Consider the following 14,215-nt stretch of genomic DNA (forward strand, 5'->3'; position numbering starts at 1 on the left):
CTGGCTTTCTGTTAAGGCAAGGGCTGATTTCAAGGTTTTACTGCTAACCTACAAAGAATTACATGCGCTTGCTCCTACCTATCTTTCTGATTTGGTCCTGCCGTACATACCTACACGTACGGTACGGTCACAAGACGCAGGCCTCCTTACTGTCCCTAGAATTTCTAAGCAAACAGCTGGAGGCAGGGCTTTCTCCTATAGAGCTCAATTTTTATGGAATGGTCTGCCTATCCATGTGAGAGACACAGACTCAGTCTCATCCTTTAAGTCTATATTGAAGACTCATATCTCTTCAGTGGGTCCTATGATTGAGTGTAGACTGGACCAGGAGTGTGAAGGTGAATGGAAAGGAACTGGAGCAATGAACCGTCCTTGCTGTCTCTGCCTGGCCGGTTCCCCTCTCTCCACTGGGATTCTCTGCCTCTAACCCTATTACAGGGGCTGAGTCACTGGCTTACCGGTGCTCTTCCATTCCGTCCCTAGGAGGGGTGCATCACTTGAGTGGGTTGAGTCACTGGCGTGATCTTCCTGTCCGTGTTGCCCCTACCTCTGAGCTCTACAGACAATTCCTTCGACCTCATGGCTTGGTTTTTGCTCTGACATGCACTGTCAACTGTGGGACCTTATTTTGACAGTTGTGTGCCTTTCCAAATCTTTCCACATTCTTAAAATAAAGTGGTAATCCTAAATGGATTAAATGTCGGGAATTGTGAAAAACTGAGTTTAAATGTATTTGGCTAAGGTGTATGTAATCTTTCGACTTCAACTGTATATGATATGGTCACATTTGAACTAGCTAGCCAGCTAACCTAATGTGAGCTAGCTAGCTAACAAGCTGGAAACGAACCAACATTTTTTTTAGAAAGTTGCTTTGAGTTACCTCGTTTTCTATATTGGCATATACTAAATTAATTTTCAAATGAATAGGTTTATTGGTGTTAATATACACCAGTTATGTTATTTTGGACCACCAGGGTGCTGATGTAATGCTGCCTGTTGTTGTTGTGTTCATACTTTTTCACAATGTCAACAACAAATTTGATATTGGACAACAATAGAACGTTCATGATGTCACTGAGACAACTGTCTACAGACATGTCGATAGACATAGTATAAACCAGCCTTTAGTCTCGAATCCTTTTGTTGTACACTGCAGTACTTACTCTGTTTAGCACATGGCCTTAATTGATGTAGTTCTGTCCTTGAGCTGTTCTTGTCTAATAATGTTCTGTATTATGTCATGTTTCATGTTTTGTGTGGACCCCAGGAAGAGTAGCTGTTGCTTTGACAACAGCTAATGTGGATCCTAATAAAATACCAAATTCCAAAAATGTGCATCCTTAAAGAGATGGGTGGGGCTAAGGCTTAAGAGGGTGTGAACAATGCTGAATGGGTGTAGACAAAGAAGAGCTTTCTCTAGTATGTGTACCAAAACATTCAAGGGCCATTTTCTCAAAAGTGTGGTTACCAGCTTATCAACTTTCAAAACAGAAAAACTTTACAATTGTTCCTCAACTGTGGTGTATAATATACCATTTTCTACCTCTGAGTCTCTACTTTCATCCAATGTAAAAAACACAATTTCAAATGTTGCTACATAAGACCGAATCGAGCTGGTCAATCACAATTTTGAAGGTAATGGGTCGATTCATTTAAGTGTACGCTTTCAAGGTTGTTGTTTGTGTTGATAAAAAGTCAGTGGAAGGGCACAATTTAATGAGGATGCTGTTAGGAAAGTTGATGTTGTTCTTATACTCTCAGCTTCCCAACTGTCACCCTATATAGTGCACTTCTTTTGACCAGGGAGCATAGGGGTTGGGTCAAAAGTTGTGCGCTATATAGGGATAATGTACCATTTGAATGCAGCTACTGTAGGCCTACCTGTGGGATGCTGGAGTTGGGTATGCATAGTTTTCAGCTGACCACCGGATTCTATGGCTTACTGGCTTCAGAATGAGATGGAACAGGACAAGGTGTGTGATTTTGGGGAGAGGGGTGTGTTTTCTTGCGTGTACATGTGTGTGTGCGGTCTGTCTCTGTCTAGACCGAAGTAATCACATGGGGCCATCTGGGAGATGAGGAGCCTGGGTGAAAGGGCCATTACCCACTCCAGACATCCCAGGACTAATCCCTATATACTACTTCAATTTGACAGAGATGCCTGCCTTCATTGCCTCGAGGGCTCCTCGAGTCATCACGAATTCATCCACTTTTGGTCTTTATAGCCTCACATGCATGCACGCACAGACACGCGCACACCCCTCTGATTTGTAAACTAGGGTCATGCAAATGGAGGCAAATGTTCAACATAAGACATCCCACTCCCTCATTTGTTCTGTTTCAGTGGAAGTCTATGAACTAAGTAGACTAGACCCAGCTGCTATCGCATTGTTGTCTATGGAGTCCCACCCCCTTAAGTAGACAGGAACTACCCCTTTTTTTCAATCATAAGCAATCTGAGTGAACTATCTTAATTTATCCAGTCTTTGATTTAAAGGTAGTGTTTGATGGAACGCTCACGAACCATGATAAATATTTAATTTCTCAGACATTTTCTCCCTCTCACAGAATCAGATTGGTTAGGTTTAACCACATCCTATGGGTAAAATGTTTCATTACAGAACAATCATTAAAATCAGTCATTTATGTAACCTGTGAAGAGGACAAACATCTAATTGAACACTGTTGACCTTCCTGAACTGAAAACTAACAACATAAATATGTTGGTCCCAGAATGATAACATTCCAATGGTGTATATCTGGGCAGACATGCAGACATGCAGACATTCTGAGTTTTCTGCTCCACCCTTACCCCCCGAGCTGGAAAAACGAGGGGACAGTACAGGAAGATAGAGGATTCCACATGCTCGTCTGTGGGGTGAACTGGGAAGTGACCCCCCGCTGTCTCTGTGGAATTTGTGTAGAATCCTGCAGTCTGGTGGTGTAGCATTTGCGTGACCCTGACACTCATTCTGGTCAGGTCAGCTTAACTTTTAACACAATAGAACCTGTTCAGTAAGACCACATCGAATATTTCTCCACCGTGGTGTGTGCAATGAAAAATTATGCATTCGACAACTTGACGACTCTTGGACACAATACCAGACTTTTAAAATTACCTGTATGATATTTGAAATCTGTCAGCTGCGAATATATATAACGTGTGTGTGTGTGTGTGTGTGTGATGCATAAAAAAGACATCACCTGCAATAGCTCATCAGGTACAGCTACTATAACTTAGCTACTCTAACTCAGTTTTCTTGTATAGGGTAGGCATATGGTAAAATAGTCCTCAAGGGCCAAAGTCCTACTGGGGCATGTTCAGGAATGCACAACGTTGTAGAATGTTCAGATATAAATAGGTTATGTAGAACAAACATGCCTCTCTGACATTCTGAATGAAGAGTCATCATGTCTTGTCAGCTGTAACACAAATTTCATCACATTTCTATCCGCAATGTTCCACAATGTTGGAGTTCAGGTTTTTTTTCTCTATCTGATAGTTAATTGATCAATTAATGTCACTGATTGCTGGGGAGTTTACCCACCTGTGGCCAACTATGATCGATAGATTCCAAAGTGAAGATCTGGAAATACACCATTCATCTCAGACAAACCTAGCCCACCGTTTCCTCTTGAGTGATGTTATCTTAACTGTAAATGTGAAAATGGACACCCAACAGCGATATTTTAAAGATGTGCCAAAGTTAGTTTCGTGATATAAATTATTTATTTACATTACAGAAAAAATACCCCACCAAGACAATGTAATAACTATTGGAAATAGATCAGTAATACATAACCAAATAGAGCTGTACTGTAGTACCATAGTTTCCTCTCCGGTGACCTATACCACAGGTGCAAGGCATCACGTGTAGCCCCCCTCCCCCTCCCAACCCCCCATTGCTTCTGCCCCTAAAAACAACCAACATCCCCCACGAACATCAGCTAACCCACTTCTATAGCCCCCCTCCCCCACAACCCAACACACCGACACTGTATCCTCACCCCCAAAGCCCATTGTTCAATGCCTCATCATTGGTGTCGGGGCGAAGCGCTGGTCTCCAGAAGGATGAAGTTGCCCCTAGATGCTGATCTAAGGTCAGTTTTGCGTTTCGTCCCCCTCCCACTACCCAATCCTTTATAGTTCATTCAGGTTGGGATTGTAGGGAAGTACAAGAAGGGTGAAGCTGATCCTAGATCTGTGTCTACGGGGCAACTTGGACCAAGAGAGGAGCGGGTCTCAGGGTTTCCCCCATCACGGGGTGGCTCAGTCAGATGAGGCGGGTGGAGGCGCGCATGGTGTTCTCCGAGCTGTAGTGTGTGGCATTCTGCTTCTGCCGATTGACCCTGTTGCTCCGCGGGCACTTCCTGTCCAGACAGGAAGTGGAGTAGAGGAGAGAGAAAGGAGAGAAAGGAGAGAGAGACAGAGAGAGAGGAGAGGAGGTATAACAACAAGAGAGAGAGAGAGAGAGAGAGAGAGAGAGCTGTAAGCCATTTTGTTTTATGTTCATTATCCAAGGGTTTAATGTTCATTATCCAAGGGTTTAACCCCAAAACACCGTTTTCTTTTCAAAATAAAGAAATAGTTCTGATTTATTGACCCTCCGTTGTTTTTATCTTTGGTTTGCTCATATACTTGAAGGGAAATCAACTTGTCAAAAAGGGAACTAAGAAGGGAAAAGGGCATTTAATTCCTTTGAGAAAAATATGATAGCCTTCATGGCCACCTAGTGGTGTGGTCAATGATATGCAAGGACATAGAGAAAAGTCAGCTAATACAAGCTAACAAAATACACTGAACAAAAATATGAATGCAGCATGTAAATTGTTGGTCTCGTGTTTCGTAAACTGAAATAAAAGATCCCAGACATTTTCCATATGCACAAAAAGCTTATGTCTCAATTTTTTGGGGCACAAATTTGTTTACATCCCTGTTTGTGAGCATTTCTCCTTTGCCAAGATAATCCATCTACCTGACATGTGTGGAATATCAAGAAGCTGATTAAACAGCACGGTCAATACACAGGTGCACCTTGTGCTAGGGACAATAAAAGGCCACTCTGGAATGTGCAGTTTAGTCACACAACACAATGCCAAAGATGTCTCAAGTTTTGAGGGAGTGTGCAGTTGGCATGCTCACTGCAGGAATTTCCACCAGAGCTGTTGCCAGAGAATTGAATGTTCATTTATCTACCATAAGCCACCTCCAACGTTTTAGAGAATTTGGCAGTACATCCAACTGCCTCACAACCACAGATCACGTGAATGGCGTCCTGTGGGTGAGTGGTTTGCTCATGTCAACATTGTGAACAGAATGCCCCATGGTGGCGGTGGGGTTATGGTATGCAAAGGCATAAGCTATGGAAAACTAACGCAATTGCATTTTATCGATGGCAATTTGAATGCACAGAGATACCGTGACGAGATCCTAAGGCCCATTGTCGTGCCATTCATCTGCCAACATCACCTCATGTTACATCATCATAATGCACAGCCCCATGTCACAAGGATCTGCACCTGGAAGCTAAAATTGTCCCAGTTCTTCCATGGCCTGCATCCTCATCAGACATGTCATATATTGAGCATGTTTGGGATGCTCTGGATCGACGTGTACGACAGTGTGTTCCAGTTTCCGTCAATACCCAGCAACTTCACACAGCCATTGAAGAGGAGTGGGACAACACTTCACAGCCCACAATCAATAGCCTGATCAACTCTATGTGAAGGTGATGTGTTGCGCTGCATGAGGCAAATGGAGGTCACACCAGATTCTGGTTTTCTGATCCACGCCCCTACTTTTTTTTAAAGGTTTCTGTGACCAACAGATGTATATCTGTTTTCCCAGTCATGCGAAATCCTTAGATTAGGTCCTAATGAATTAATTTCAATTGAATGATTTCCTTATATAAACTGTAAGTCAGTAAAATCTTAGATATTGTTGCATGTTGGGGTTATATTTTTACCAGAGCGCACATGTTCAAACCTTTATGGCTCAGTTGGTAGAGCATGGCGCTTGCACCGCCAGGGTTGTGGGTTCCATTCCTGGGGCCACCCATATGTAAAATGTATGCAAGCATGACTGTAAGTCAGCTTTGGATAAAAGCTTATGCTAAATAGCATATATAAATAAATACGTTTAAGTGGTAGAAATCCGCTAAATTAATCACTCAAATAGTTTCGATAAGAATGTAAAGGACAATGATCAATATAATGAATTATATTACAACTCCTGTTGATCTTCTACTACTTTGATACATATAAAATGGTTGGTACCTATGTATAGAAAAGAGCTATTATGTTTGTATTCTAAATATTCTGTACCACATTATATAATTTGCATCTCTGACACTGTAAAACCAATGTACCTAGGGATTAATTATGCAAACCATTAAAAACAGAATTCACTATTTAACAGAAATGAGATTAAGCAGCCTGGAATGTGGATATGGGGAGACTACATTTCCATAATGAAGCACAAATTAGACTATACACTTTGAACAAAAGGTGCTATAAATTAATGGTAATGTAGTATAGTACCTGAATGCAATATTTTCAAAATACATAGATTGGTCTTCGGCCTGTTGTTTTGAACACTTGGTATTTTTTTGTTTCCTTACCCTTTATGCAGTTTATTGACAACGTATGACAGCAATCCATGCTTTGCTTAAGTTTCCTTGGCACTGTTTCCACATGCTAATGCTTTAGCATTTGTGGCACAAATCGCATTCAAGTCATGGTTCAAATATTATATATTTTTGTGCATCATGTCCAAATCATACGAAAGTAACTAAAATTAATTGTGAAGGTCAACAAAGTCACTTATAGATGTTTTGAACATGATGCGTGAAAAATGCTAATATCGGTCCCATTACTTGAATGGGATTTGTGTCACAAATGCTAAAGAGTTAGCGTGAGGAAACATTGCCAGGGAAAACAAAGCATTGATTTCACTTATATCTGCTGTCAGTGTAAGGAAACCAATATATAATTTTGTAATTTTTGTCAACTATTCCTTTAAATTAAATGTGTGCATTTAGAGTAGTGGGGAAGTGTGAGGGCCTAATGTACTAATGTGAGCGAGTCGTAAAATGCATGCGTGACTTTTGCTACAGAAGCAATGTGAATTTGATTAAACTGCATTGAATTCAGAGATTTATTGGAAGATAAATTAAAGTGAAAGTAAACTGACTGGACACAACCTCATAACTGTGCCTTCTGTAATTAACCTTCACAGTCAGACTATCTCTCTCTCTCTCTCTCGGCACATTGCCTGTCTTCTCTTGAGAGCCAGGTCTGCCTATGGCGGCCTTTCTCAATAGCAAGCCTTGCTCACTGAGTCTGTACGTACTCAACGTTTTCCTTAAATTTGGGACAGTCACAGTGGTCAGGTATTTTGCCACTGTGTACTCTCTGTTTAGGGCCAAATAACATTCTAGTTTGCTCAGTTTTTTTGTTAGTTCTTTCCAATGTGTCAAGTAATTATCTTTTTGTTTCTCATGATTTGGTTGGGTCTAATTGTGTTGCAGTCTTGGGGCTCTGTGAGGTCTGTTTGTGTTTGTGAACAGAGCCCTAGGACCAGCTTGCTTAGGGGACTCTTCTCAAGGTTCATCTCTCTGTAGGTAATGGCTTTGTTATGGAAAGTTTGAAGGCTTCCTTTTAAGTGGTTGTAGAATTTAACGGCTCTTTTCTGGATTTTGATAATTAGCAGGTATCGACTTAATTCTGCTCTTCATGCATTATTTGGTGTTTTACATTTTTTGCAGAATTCTGCATGCAGAGTCTCAATTTGGTGTTTGTCTCATTTTGTGAATTCTTGGTTGGTGAGCGGACCCCAGACCTCACAACCATAAAGGGCAATGGGACGTGCAAGTTTAGTTTTTTGCCCTAACATTACACAGTTGATTCGATTAGCAAAGCTGGATGATTAGTTGATTATTTGAATTAGCTGTGTAGTGCTAGGGCGAAAAACAAAATGTTTACTCCTTGGGGTCCCGAGGACAGAGTTTGGGAAACCTTGCTCTTGGGCAATGGTGTCTAGATGGAATTTGTATTTGTGGTTCTGGTCTCACTGAATCTGTGCAGAAGATCTAGGTGCTGCTGTAGGCCCTTCTCGGTTGGGGACCGAAGCACCAAATCATCAGCAAACAGTAGACATAGCAAACAGTAGACATTTTACTTCGGATTCCAGTAGGGTGAGGCCGGGTGCTGCAGACTGTTCTAGTGCCCTCGTCAATTCGTTGATATATACGTTGAAGAGGGTGGGACTTAAGCTGCATCCCTGTCTCACCCCATGGCCCTGTGGAAATAAATGTGTGTTTTTTGGGCAATTTTAACCGCACACTTGTTGTTTGTGTACATGGAATTTATAATGTCATATGATTTTCCCCCAACATCACTTTACATCAATTTGTATAGCAGACCCTAATGCCAAATTGAGTCAAAAGCTTTTTTGAAATCAACAAAGCAGGAGAAGACTGTTTTGTTTTGGTTAGTTTGTTTGTCAAATAGGGTGTGTATGGTGAATATGTGGTCTGTCGTACGGTAATTTGGAAAAAAGCCATTTTAACATTTGCTAAGTACATTGATTTCACTAAGGAGGTCTGCGGTTAATGATAATGCAGAGGATTTTCCCAAGGTTGCTGTTGAAGCATATCCCACAGTAGTAATTGGAGTCAAATTTGTGGATTGGGGTGATCTGTCCTTGGTTGCCAGAGCTAAGGATGATGTTAAAGAGTTTACGTATAGCTAATTGGAATTTGTGGTCTGTATATTTTATAATTTAATTGAGGATACCATCAACACCACATGCCTTTTTGGGTTTGAAGGTTTGTATTTTGTCCTGTAGTTCATTCAATGTAATTGGAGAATCCAGTGGGTTCTGGTCTTTAATACTGTAGTTGATTCTAAGATTTGTATTTGATCGTGTATATGTTTTTGCTGTTTCTTCTTTGTTATAGGGCCCAAAAAATTGGAGAGGTGGTTTACCCATACATCTCCGTTCTGGATAGATAACTCTTTGTGTTGTTGTTTGTTTACTGTTTTCCAATTGTCCCAGAAGTGGTTAGAGTCAATTACATTGAGCTGATTTCTGATGTGCTGTACCTTCTTTTTCCATAGTGTATTTCTGTATTGTTTTAGTGATTCACCATAGTGATGGAGTATGCTCAAGTTTTCTGTGTCTCTATGTTTTTGGTTGGATAGGGTTCTCAAATTCATTCTTAGGTTTTTGCATTCTTCATCAAACCATTTGTCATTGTTATTAATTTTCTTTGGTTTTCTGTTTGACATTTGTTATTTGTTAGGGAAGCTGAGCGGTCAAATATACTGTTTAGATTTTCTGCTGCCAAGTTTACACCTTCACTATTACAGTATAACATTTTGTCCGGGAAGTCTAAAAGTGATGACATTTGTTGTTGTCTAAATGTTTTTTGGTAGGTTTCCACACTACTTTCCTTCCATCTATTGCATTTCTTTACATTATTCAGTTCCTTTGGCTTTGATGCCTCATAATTGAGTATTGTTATGTTAAAGAGGACTGTGATTTTGCTGTGATCTGATAGGTGTGTCAGTGGGCTGACTATGAATGCTCTGAGAGACTCTGGGTTGAGGTCAGTGATAAAATAGTCTACAGTACTACTACCAAGAGATGAGCTATAGGTATATCTAACCATAGGAGTCCCCTCAAAGCCTACCATTGACTATGTACATACCCAGGGTCTGAGGTGGGCTGTTCTGCTGGCTTCTCTGCGGGGGTGGCCAGGTGTCTAATGGTTTGTTCTCTGTCACACGTCATTGTTTTCACCTTCTCCTCGAGCACTTTCACCTTCTCCTCTAGTGCTCTGTTCTTCTCCTGCTCCTTCTCCTATTGATGTTGTCTCACCACCTCCAGCTCTCCAGGTCTGGTGGGGGTGTTGTTGAGCTGGCCTATTTGTTGTGCTGACTGGAGTGTGTTCACCTGCTGTTCCAGCTCCACCTGCCTTACCTCCAACTGGGTGAATGTATCCTTCATTTCAATGAGGTAGTAGTTCTCTGTGCTGGGAGGTTGACTTTCTGATTGGGATTGCTCGTCTGTGGGGTTGTATAATGAACATGTCTGGTCTGACACGCTCGGACCTGGGGTATCTTTCTATAGAGAGAGCTTATCCTGTTAAGCTATCTCTTTGATTGTGTGAAAGTCCAGCTGAAACTGTTTGGGGTTGCCCTGTACCATTACTGTTCCAGACTTGAACAGGTTGACATTGGCTGACTCAGAGTCCTCGTTGTCTAATATCTTGAGTTTCCACCCATCGATAACACCACCCCCTCTTAATTTGTCCTCAGTGGGTGTGGGTGGGTTGTCAGTTGGGCTATCAAGATGGCTGACAGGGGGGGGGGTGCTCAGAGGGGGTGGGATCTCCTGGGCTTGGGGTTCTTCATTTGTCTGTCCTGCGGTGATGTCGAGGCTATGGTCAGGGTCTGAGGTGGGCTGTTCTGCTGGCTTCTCTGCGGGGGTGGCCAGGTGTCTAATGGTTTGTTCTCTGTCACACGTCATTGTTTTCACCTTCTCCTCGAGCACTTTCACCTTCTCCTCTAGTGCTCTGTTCTTCTCCTGCTCCTTCTCCTATTGATGTTGTCTCACCACCTCCAGCTCTCCAGGTCTGGTGGGGGTGTTGTTGAGCTGGCCTATTTGTTGTGCTGACTGGAGTGTGTTCACTGGAGTTTCCACCCATCGATAACACCACCCCCTCTTAACAGAGGGGTAGTGTGTTAATTAACATAGCATTGTGGAAGATGGAAGATTAAGTTGCTTATGTTCCCATTTTTATATTAGAAATCAAAAAGTGTCTCTTGTTTTTCCATAAGGAGCTTATTTTTGTACTCTTTTCGTGCCTAATAATTTTTTACATCCAGAGCGCACTGTATTGTAATGACCTCTGAACATCAGGAAGGGACTTCAAAGGCGGGGTAGGCTGTGAAACTCTCCTGCCATTGTTAGGCTCAAGGGCTTTGACACCTCTCATTTCACACCTCAGTGCTAATTGAAATTGCAGTCAGATACTTTCTGTCCTAGCAAGCTTGGTAGCCTTAACTTAGCATTCAGTCCTTATAAAGTAAAATATATCATTGTAATGTATTTTCTTCTTGACTTTAAACGTGGCTTCAGACTAAACATTACTTACTCAGTTCCAGGTTGGATGGTGTTTTCAGGTTTATGTTGTTTGTTTGCCAGAGCATTTGCTGTAAAGCTTGGAAATCTTTGATAGTAGGAATCCTTCCAGGTAATTTTGTCCAAAAACGGGGTTGTAGGTTTGTAGTTTTGATTTGGAGTGAACGTTTAAAAAAATCCAAGTTTATCTAACTCTAAATCAATCTTTTTGTAAAAACATGCGGGAGTTCATCTCTCGCTCTCTTTCTCTCTCTCTCTGTCCCTCTCTCTCCCTGTCATCTTGATTTCTCTCTCTCTGTCTCTCTCTCGTTTCATCTTGGTTATAGCTTTTTTAAAAACTTTATTAAATGTCATGTCTTGCATAGGTCAAGATGACCTTTCCACGTTCCCTCCGCAGCACCAGAACGTATGATGCACTACCTCTCATCATGACATCCCCAATGTGGAAAATGGATCTCTGTTTGTGTATGTAGTCCTCTGTAGAAGTGGGTGTGAACGCACACACAGTGCCTTCAGAAAGTTTTCACACCCCTTGACTTTTTACACATTTTGTTGTGTTACAGCCTGTATTTAAAATGGATTAAATTCAGATTTTTGGTCACTGGCCTACACACAATACCCCATAATGTCAAAGTGGAATTATGTTTTTCAAACATGCGGACTAAAACCTCCCTTTGTCTGTGTTAATCTCTGCACGCTCAACCCAACACCTCACGGTTCACCACAGTGTGTATGCACAGCATGTGAGAGTTTACACATATTGTTGCGTAATGTAGTGGTTCTCAACCTCCAATCTAATTTTGCTCTGCCCAAAGTACCCCCTTGTGTGAACCTGATCATTAGGCCAATGTTCTTATGGGTCTTTCAAAGTACCACCTGTGGCTAGCCTAGGTACCCCAAGGGTACAACCTTAGGTTGAGAAGCACTGGCATAATGCATATGCTTGCTCACACAAGTTTGTGTATGTGTGTGTGTGATTGCACAATGTGTATGTGTGCTAGTACCTGCATGTGTGTACTGTGTGTGTATGCATGTTTGTGTGTGTGTCCTACCTGGTAATACAGAGCACCACCACACAGATGATGGCCACCTGCAGTGCTCCGATGATGGAGGCGATGAGGACGTAGCGCAGCTTGCCAGAGCCGGGGACCACGTAGAGCACATTGTACTCCTTAGTTTCACACTGGGGCCCGCTGAAGCCTGAGTGACAGCTGACAGACACTCACACACACACACAAACAAACAAACAAACAAACAAACAAACAAACAAACAAACAAACAAACAAGCAAACACAAATAAGCACATACACAAAGGTTGATGTTAGTTTGTGTACATGATACATGTGTGGTGTTTGTGTTTGCATTTGAGGTCACCACAGTGTACAGGCTAATGTGTGTCTTTAAATTAGTGCTTGAAGTAACTGTACGTGTGCATTATATCTGAATGCGGTAGTTGTGAGTATGTGTGTTGAGGGGGGGCTAAAAGTGGTATATTTTAATCAGTATGTCCATCTCTCCAAATCTCTCTTTCTCTGGGGAGGTTGTTATCCACCAACACCTGCATCCCCCTGCTCTGTACAGACACACACACACACACACACACACACACACACACACACACACACACACACACACACACACACACACACACACACACACACACACACACACACACACACACACACACACACACACACACACACACACACACACACACACACACACACACACACACACACTTCTCAGTGGGTCATTTCTCAGTGGGACACATGAGGGTGAGCGAAAGTCAGACTACTCTTTTATCCCCTCAACCTTAGCTATTTCTCTCTCGCTCCTTCTCTTATATCTTCTCTCTCTCACCTCTCTTCACTCGCTCCCTTCTATTTCCACCTCTCCTTTACTCAACCTTACCATCTCCCTCCCACTCCCTTTTCTCTTTCCTCACATATCTTTCATCATGATGCAGTGGACAGGTGTACTGAGAGCAAACTCTCTGTCCGCTCACAGTTATTCCAATGGAGAAGGATGAAGTGGTCCGTAGACACTGATATAAGATCAGTTTGGCAATTGTCTCCTTAATAGTTAAGATTAGGAATTGTCATTTGTATAAACTGATCCTCGATCAGAGGTAAAAGATCAACTTCTACCTCAAACCTTGAACAGGGGCAGTATTTATCAAACATCTCAAAGTAGAAGTGCTGATCGAGGATCAGTTCCCCCCTGTCCATGCAATCACAAAACTGATCCTAAATCAACACTCCCATTCATCAAAACACTACCTCCTCCATACAGCTGGTGGTGCCAGAGACCTTCCCCTATTTTTCCCATTCAACTATCACCACTATTCACTATGCAGGGCATGTAGGCTTGAAGAGCTAGGGGGTAGAGCCATGTTTCTGTGAGGGGAGAGATGAGAAGAGGCTAAAGCCCTGTGGCTGTGACCGCAGCACAATCCTACTGACCCCACAGGTTAATGGGCTTGGTCTGGCCATGGGCCTATTACTCACCCAGAGGGCTGGACGGGGCACAGGTGATCAGGGGTGTATGTGTGTGGGGAGGGAGGGAGGGGAGTTTCTGTGTGGGTTAGTAATTATAGGTATATGTCTTGTGTGTGTATGTGTCAGCATGTGTGTGTGTGTGTGTGTCACTATCAGTGTTGGGGGTAATGCATTACAAAGTAATATGTTACACTAATAATATGACATTTTGCGGGAATTAGTAATATAACATAATATTATGTAATAATAATATATAATAATATTACAGTGACTGATCAAAGATAGGTCATCGTTACTTAGTTTCTTTTGTTATCATTCCCTTCCTATTACAGATTCTAATATTTTTGTCCTGAGTCTGACGTCCTCTCACCAAGTTCCTGTTTACGCACGCACTACTACTAACTGCTTTAGTCAGGGAGATGAAAAATGTCAGAAGCGTCTAAAACATTGAGTTTCTCAGCATGGAAGTAGTATGGACGAGGTCCCTGTGGCGGGATCAAAATCAGCGGAAATTTTAGAGCGCCACCTATTGTTTTCGATAAAACTCAAACTTTCATTAAAACACAAA

General features: G+C 42.0%; 1 protein-coding gene across 1 annotated transcript in view; it reads right to left on the reverse strand.

The window, feature by feature from the left end:
- Positions 1–3,707: 3,707 nt before the first annotated feature.
- The window catches only part of tmeff2a (transmembrane protein with EGF-like and two follistatin-like domains 2a), a 147,129-nt gene continuing 136,621 nt past the window's right edge, over positions 3,708–14,215 (reverse strand). Inside the window, exons 9-10 of the mRNA XM_020462258.2 lie at positions 12,202–12,360; positions 3,708–4,371 (exon numbers count right to left, since the gene is read on the reverse strand). Coding sequence (XP_020317847.1) covers positions 4,275–4,371; positions 12,202–12,360 — 256 coding nt within the window. The 3' untranslated portion in view covers positions 3,708–4,274. The remainder of the gene's footprint in view (positions 4,372–12,201; positions 12,361–14,215) is intronic.

Source organism: Oncorhynchus kisutch, linkage group LG26 (genome assembly GCF_002021735.2).
Source record: "Oncorhynchus kisutch isolate 150728-3 linkage group LG26, Okis_V2, whole genome shotgun sequence".
NCBI lineage: Eukaryota > Metazoa > Chordata > Actinopteri > Salmoniformes > Salmonidae > Oncorhynchus > Oncorhynchus kisutch.